Below are 8,298 nucleotides of genomic sequence, written 5' to 3' on the forward strand. Positions count from 1 at the left end.
GATTTCTTAGATGGAAAGTGTAAGGCACAAGGGTGAGAAATGTGTCAAAAGTAAATTCTATGACATTTAAAATTTATGACATATCTATGTGGATCTATGGATATGTTCTGAGATATGTATACATGTGTGTGTAAATCTATATCGATACCAATCAATCTATATCATGAGGATAAGTATGTAGAAGGTAGGGTAAAACAATGAAAATAATACTAGATTTTAAGTCATAGAACCAAAATTCAAATCCTGTCTCCTCCAGTTACTACCTATCTGATCTTGGACAGGTTATTAAACCTCTCTTGGCCTCAGTTTTCTCAATTATAAAATTAGGGAATTGGACAAGATGTCCTTGAATATTCCTTTCCTCTCTAAACAAGTGATCCTATGATCCTTCGTATATAGACAAAAAGCATCAATATAATAATGGTTTTCACAATAAATATATCCCAATTTCCAATAAATGTGACTAATAGGCAGAAAACGGCCTCTCACTATAGTAGTTGCAAGGGTCCAAGTAATCGTGGAAGTTCATAAAATGACAAATTATCAGGAAGTTATAAAAATAATTAAAGGACTTCTACCTTGGAAGTAGGACACCTGGCACTCCTGCACCTGGATCCTAATCTTAACTTTATGGTTAGGAAAATCCCTAACAGCTGGATTTTTATTTTCATTTCCCAGAACTCTATGAGCAATAGAAATGAAACTTGGTGATTAATACTAATACTGAAATCCCTTCTGTCCTGGTCAAAGCTAAAAAATGAAATATGGCATTTTCATCATGTTTCTGACTCAATATTTTCATTCCTCAGCAGTGTTTGGTGCCAAGTGGAAAGGGTTAAAAGCAGTGAGTGAGCACCCTGGGTTACACCAGGGTGTTTGGATCCCTAGGATCACTATGAAGTCCATTGTCTTACTTTTTTTCCTAGGAGCTACTGGTAAGTCATTCTTGTGAATTCAATGAACAAGAATTTTTTGAGTTCCTATCATTATGCTAGCTACTGTATGGGATGCAGAGAAGTATACGGTATAGTTCTAGCTCTCAAGAAGCTTGCAGTTGAGTTGGGGAACAAGATCAATATGTCAGTGATTCCCAAAGTGGGCACTACCACCCCCTGGTGGGTGCTGCAGCAATCCGGAGGTGAGGTGATGGCCACAGGTGCATTTATCTTTCCTATTAATTGTTATTAAATTTTTTTTAATTAATTTCCAGGGGGTTAAGTAATATTTTTTTCTGGAAAGGGAACGGTAGGCAAAAAAAGTTTGGGAACCACTGATATAAGTGAATAGTAACAAATAATACATCATACAATGAAGTAGTAAATTACGTGGTATAGACTCTATGTATTTTAAGTATTCTTGAAAAGAGAGGTAAATGGGATCGAAAGTCACTGGAAAAGGTTTTAAGAAGCAGAAAGAATTGAACTGATATTAAAGAACAGAAAAAGCTTTAATAGGTGGGAAAAACGAGTTAAAGGAAAGAGCGAATCCATGTCTTGTCTTTTCCATATATTTGGGGCCATTTAAAAAGAAGCACTAAACCTAACAAATGTCAATTATGTGCTAGGAACCATGCTTGGAGCTGGAAATCAAAGATAAAAAATAAGATAATCCCTGCCTTCAAGAAGGTTACACTCACTTGAAGGGAGCTGAGCATTGGGTTGGAGGAAACGTTGTACAGAGGACTATAAAGTATATAGAAACAGACAATATTTTTTTTTAAATATGCAATTGGTAGAGTACAAATCAGAGATCTCATTTTGACAAGGAAATTAGGGAAGAGTTTGTATAGGAAATAGTATTTGAAATGAGCCTTGAAGGAAGAGAAAATGTCTGAAAAGTAGGAATGGGGAAATATATTACTAGTTTGAGGAATGGCTTGCCCTAAAACAGGAAGGATAACAGATGGCATGTCCACTTCAAGAAATAGGCAGTGGTCCAGTTTGCCTGTAACATAATTCAGAATGAAAAGTCTGGCTTGACCACTTAAAAATGAAGATTTCTACCACCCTTGCCCTAGCTCTTATAGAAGATTAATTAGTATATATCAATACTTCAAGAATGATATTAGTTCTAAGACTTTTATATGTGTTAGTCTTCCTTCCTTCTACCAACCTAAGTGTCACTCCATCTTTGTCTCAATGGATAGCCTGTGAGAATTATTAGTGGCCAAAAAACTCATCATCACCCAGTAATCAACCTGTGCGTGATCTCTAAAAATTACCAGGCTGTGTCAATCAGGAGAACTTGGGTTCAAATCTGGCTTCAGACTTTTCCTAGCTGTATGATCCTGGACAAATCACTTAACCTTGATTGCCTAGCCCTTGCCACTCTTCTGTCTTAGAATTGATAGCAAGACAGAAGGTAAGTGTTAAAATTTTTAAAAACAAATTTTTTAAGTACTAGGTTGAATCTTGGAAAACAAACATAAAGACTGTTAATAGACCTGTATATGAAGCCTTCCCCAGTTAGTCAAATTAGAGCTTTTGGTTGTCCCCAAAGCTAATAGAATTCCACTCTTTCTGGAAGCGTACTTTGACTAAGGTCTGAAGATTTGGGAGAAACAAAATTCTCTCTTTTAAAAATAAAATGAAATAATAGCAATAGGTATGGGATTACCACCTTTATATACAATTTACATATACATTTCCCAGAGTTGGGAATTAATATCAATATTAGGTCAAAGACAGCAGTATATCTGTTTATTTTTTTCTATTAAATTTAAGTTTTTAAATTTTTTTCCATGATTATATAATTCTTATTGTCTCCCTCCCCTCTTTCCTTACCCTCCCAGAGATGACAAGCAATTCCACTGGGTTTACATTTATGATCATTCAAAACCCATTTCCATATTATTCATTTTTGTAAAAAAGCAATCCTTTAAACGAAAACTCCAAATCACATACCCATATAAACAAGTGATAAATCATATATTTTCTTCTACATTTCTACTCCCACAGTTCTTTTTCTAGATGCAGATAGTGTTCTTTCTCATAAGTCCCTCAGAATTGTCCTGGATCATTGCAGTGTTATTAGTAGCAAAGCCAATTACCTTTGATTGTCCCACAATGTTACAGCTTTTGTGTATAATGATCTCCTGGTTCTGCTAGTATATCTGTTTAGACCCTAGAAGATTTAAAAATCAATATGGATCATTGTTTTAAGGTGACTTAGCAACAGAGCCCATTTTTTTTTAATCCTAGGCCAGAAGGGATCTTGAGGGAAGGTCTGGGGGATGGAAAAACTGAGTTCAAATCTAGCCTCAGATACTTCCTAGCTGTATGATGTCTGGCAAATCACTTAAGCCCCATTGCCTAACCCCATGTTGGCAAACCTTCCCTCTCTCCATCTTGCCTGAGGACATTTTTCAAATCACCCATCCCTTAGCCCAACAGCCCAAGGGGAACGCTTCCTCCTTACCCTGTCTGGGCAGCTCAAATGTGACATGAGGGAGCAGTTTGGGCACTGGGTCTCTAAAAGGTTTGCCATCACTGGACTAACCCTTACTGCTCTTCTTCCTTGGAACTAATAAGTAGTATTGATTCTAAGATAGAAGGTAAGGGTTTAAAAAAAAAAAGAATATATTTGCATGACTACCAAATTCAGTATTAAAGAGAAAAATCCTTTCAAGTTTATCTAATTTATTTTTCCAAATAATCTAAACCTAGAGATTTAGATAACCTACTGGCTACTTAGAGTTTCTCAGGAATGTTCTACAAAAAGGGATTGTGCCTACCCAGCCCCTGAATCCAGGAGCTATCATTTAGATTAGTCATTGATGTATACCTACAACTGTATCTAAATCACGAATCTAAATGGACAGTCAAATAATTACATCATGTGTATACCACAGATGTGGAGAAAAGATAAGTATATAACTAAGAGACCTTTGAGGAAAGTAGCCATAGAACTTTGATGTCACAATTATATAGGACAAAGGAACATTACTAGCTAGCATTTCTCTGCTCAACCTTGGAAGAGTTGTGGAAGAATTAGCATTTCAAGGGAGATTGATTTAACCAGCAATTCCCATTTATTTTCCCCCTCAGTTGCCTTCTCCAATAAAAATTATGAAAAAATCATAGGAGGAAATGACTGTGAAAAGAACTCAGTACCCTACCAGGTGTATGTACGTGCTGCCAACACTGTGTGTGGTGGTTCCCTCATCAATGCCCAATGGGTACTTTCAGCTGCTCACTGCTACCAATCGTAAGTGACTCAGAATCACTCCCTAAAACAAATTGAGTTACTAGAACTCCCCAGAGCCTATTCTGGGCTGAGAACCAACAAGCAATCCCTAGATTGGATAGGGTAACTTGTCTTTCAAAAATGCAATGTTTACCCAGGCAAAGAAGGGAACGGAGATTAAAATAAAGCTAAAAAAGATAATGGCAACCTAGAATATTTTGGAAACAAACATTTTATTAGCCACTTACTCTGCTAAATCCTGTACTATTGGCTGCAGATATGAATTCAGCCAGAATAGAAACAGTTCCTGCTCTCGAGGAATATATGATATAGTCTAATGGAGGAAACTGTAAAGACCACACAAAAGGGAACTGAAAAACAGGGGAGAGGTACCCAGTCAAGACATTGTTTTACAGGCAAGATGGAATCAGGATCAGGGAGGAGAATCCTTAAAAAAGTAGGATAGGGCCTAAGCCTATGATTTTCACTGATACAAGGAACTCACAGGTGATTTAATTTTTTAACTAAGTACAGCACCTTCTCAGAAACTTACAGTTTAGAGAGTTACCTAGAGTTCCAGGAGGTAAATGGTTTATCCACAATCACATAGACAGTATGTATCATTGGTGGGACTTGAATCCAGGTCTTCCTACTCTCAAGGCTAACTTTTTGTTTACTATGTCAAAATACCCCTGTGGTAAGCAGAGACAGACTAAATCCCTCCGTGGTTAAGAATTAGCCAGTCACAACCCTTTATTCCTTAGTTCTTCCCCTATCTTTTCCAGACTCTCATAATTAGTGTCTACTAGAATTTCTGATTCCTTGGTAATGGTCCAATGACTGCCCTTGAAGTTCCTCATTGAAGGAAATATGAAGAACTGAACTGAAGAAATACTCTATCTAGTATTTGTATTCATCTCAGTCATTAAATTTAGGATCTGCCTGGGAAGGGAGGTAGAACTTTGGGGAATGGCTCCCTGTATGATCTCACAAGGGATGAAGGATATGGTACAAACCGAGGAGGACTGGAGTCAAGGTTGGTGACAGGTCAAGTTGCTCAGTTGAGAGAGAGCTTTACAAATGTCTGTATAAATTATCGCTGGAGGTATTTGTGCCAGAGAAAGAACCTCTCACTCTAATTAAAGTTATCCTTTAATACAAAATTTCCAAGATACCTTCAGTATAAAATTTCCAAGGTGATATCTCTGAGAACATAGATGAGCTTGCTCTCCTGATGATAGCTCTTCAATTATATTTTATGGTTCCTCCAACTCCTGCTATATCCCCTGTACCTAAAATAACTCTAACAGCAAGGAAAAGGATAACTGAATCCCTTTGATTCTCTCTTCTATTTTTAATCCATAAGGCAAAACCCCACCCGGCTGTATTCTATAAGGTAACTAACTGTCTAAGGGGAAGAAATAATGTCAGGAAGAGGTCATTTTGGTTCCACCACCTTTAGTATGACCCTCTGTGGAATCCCTGTTCCTTAGTGTGAAGGTGTTGGGGGAGGGAGTTATAAGACATACATAGTTAGTTCTCTATGCTAAGAACTGGATGGGAAGAACAAAATCAGTTTGCCTAGGGATTTTTTTTCCTTTTACTTCTCCAGCAAATTCCAGATGATCTTGGGTGCTCACGCCCTTAATGTCCTTGAGGGCAATGAGCAAATCATCAATTCTACTAAGGTGATCCGCCACCCCAGCTACCAGGAAGGGAACCCAGACCATGACATTATGCTGATTAAGTTGCAAAAGGCTGCCACCCTCAACTCTCATGTGGCTAAGATCTCCCTGCCCACCTCTTGTGTGACTGCTGGCACTGACTGCCTCATCTCTGGCTGGGGCATTTATCAGATAAGTGACTGTAAGTGGCTATCTGAATTAGAACCACAGAACCTTTGACTTGGAAGGAGCAATGACAGCCAACTAGTTGATCATCCCTTTCAATTCAGGAACATATAAAAGAAAACAATGGGTTCCATGATGGTCAGAGGGAAAGGATCAGAAATAGGGATGGCCTTCAGGGTAAGATAATGCAAGTTTGGACTCTGCTAAAGGTTAGGATACCTTGAGAGACATGGGAGTTTGGGAGTCTATAATATTAGACTCAGTCATGGCCAGAGTTGCTTGAGGCTAGACCAGTCAAAAATATAATTCCTATATGAGGTACTCTAGTTACCTTTATCCATATTGTTTTGAATGAATCCATGATCTAGAACAGTGATGGGCAAACTACAGCCCACAGGACAGATGTGGCCCCCTGAAATGTTCTATTGGACTGCACAATATTATTCCTAATCTGATGAATACAATATGTAGGATACAATACAATGAAACTTTGAAAAAGTTGCCTTAGAAACAGACTGACAGATGAGCAATTCCTTTGGCCCCCTCTTTAAAAAGTTTGCCCATCACTAATCTAGAACAATCATCTCTCCAGAATAAAGAGAAAAATCTTTTCAAGTTTAGTTTGATTTTTGTTTGTTTTCCAAACTAGTAGTTACAAAGAATGATGAATACGGAAAGATAGAAAATAAGGGTTAGGGATGCCAGGTGCTCGAGAGCTCTTCATGAACATTCCTGTTCCCAACAGCCAAATATTCCAGCATCCTTCAGTGCTTGTATGCTCCTGTGCTCTCAGAAAAAATCTGCCATATTGCCTACCCTGGTATGATCACTGAAAATATGATCTGCCTGGGATTTATGGAAGGCAAAAAGGATACCTGCCAGGTCAGTTTTTTTTCTCCCACTACCTGTCTGTTCAACTTAATCCCATTCTTTCTCTTCTCCATATTTTTCCTCACCTGAGCTAGCAAGAGCTAGGAAACATGTCCCAGATGGGGACCTCTGAAGCTGGAGATAAATGATGGGATGGGAAGCTCTTCTGGAGGTGGGAACAGTGAGGAACCAAGAATGTTCCCTTTGAAACGGCTTTTTGATGAGGAAAAATGTAGACACAGAAATGTGTATATGTGTCTCTTCTAGGTGGGCCTCTTAGGAAGAGATACTGTGTAGGCAATATCTTCAAAAAAGGTACTGGAACAGAAAGAATGACAGAAAAGCCTACCTTGGAACATTTTTTAAAATCTCTGCTCAGCCCTCTAAGGTCACACATGCTAGAGAGAAAAAATAAAAAGGGAGCCATGACTGGCTGTGAGCTCTGTCTCTTCAAGACTGAGAAAAAAAAACTTAGACCTTCTTTCCCACTATATTCCAGGGTGACTCAGGTGGTCCTGTGGTCTGTGAGGATCAACTCCAAGGCATTGTTTCATGGGGCCTGGGCTGTGCCAAGAAAGGCAAACCTGGTGTCTACACCAAAGTCTGCAACTATGTGGATTGGATTAAAAAGACCATCGCTGACAACTAAGCTCCTTCCTCTGCTTCCCTTCCTTGTCTTTCTCCTTCTAGCACTGGAAAGGAGCTACAACAATCTCTATTGCAACTCTGGGTCTTGAAAATGATTTTAATAAATTTTTTTTAAATATCATACAACCTCTTCATTAAAGTGTAATCTAGGATATCATTACTTTAAAAATAATAATAGCTGGCATTTATGTAGCATTTTAAAGTTTGTAAAGTGCTTTACATAAGGCTATAGCTAGCATTTATAAAGCACTTACATCTGTGTCATTCTGGACAGCTAGGTGATGCAGTAGCTAAAGTTCCAAGCCTTGAGTCAAGAAAATTCATCTTTCTGAGTTCAAATCTGATCTTGGACACTTTCTAGCTATGTGTCCCTGGGCAGCTCATTTAACCCTGTTTGCCTCAGTTCCCCTATCTATAAAATGAACTGGAAAAGAAAATGGCAAATCATTCCAGTATCTTTGCCAAGAAAACCCCAAATGGGGTCACAAAGAGTTGGACATGACTGAAACAATCGAACAACATCTGTCAGGCACTATGCTAAGAATTTTATAATTATTATCTCATTTAATCCTCCATACAATCCTGAGATGTAAATCTATTTACAGATGAGAAAACTGAGTCAAAAGAGTTTAAATGACTTGACTAGGGTCACAGAGTTAGTAAGTGCTGAGACCAGATTTGAACATACTTCTTCCTGACTCCAAACCCAGTGATCTATCTATGTTATGACCTAGATATTCCTAAA

The 8,298-nt window shown here is 38.2% G+C and overlaps 1 protein-coding gene across 1 annotated transcript; it reads left to right on the forward strand.

The window, feature by feature from the left end:
- The first annotated feature begins 895 nt into the window (after positions 1–895).
- LOC123248632 (trypsin-like) lies at positions 896–7,554 on the forward strand. The gene is made up of 5 exons (XM_044677473.1): positions 896–935; positions 4,047–4,206; positions 5,798–6,051; positions 6,781–6,917; positions 7,405–7,554. Exons 1-5 carry the CDS (start codon positions 896–898, stop codon positions 7,552–7,554), a joined length of 741 nt encoding a protein of 246 aa, XP_044533408.1.
- Positions 7,555–8,298: the final 744 nt, after the last annotated feature.

The sequence above is a fragment of the Gracilinanus agilis genome, chromosome 5, assembly GCF_016433145.1.
Source record: "Gracilinanus agilis isolate LMUSP501 chromosome 5, AgileGrace, whole genome shotgun sequence".
Classification (NCBI taxonomy): Eukaryota; Metazoa; Chordata; class Mammalia; order Didelphimorphia; family Didelphidae; genus Gracilinanus; species Gracilinanus agilis.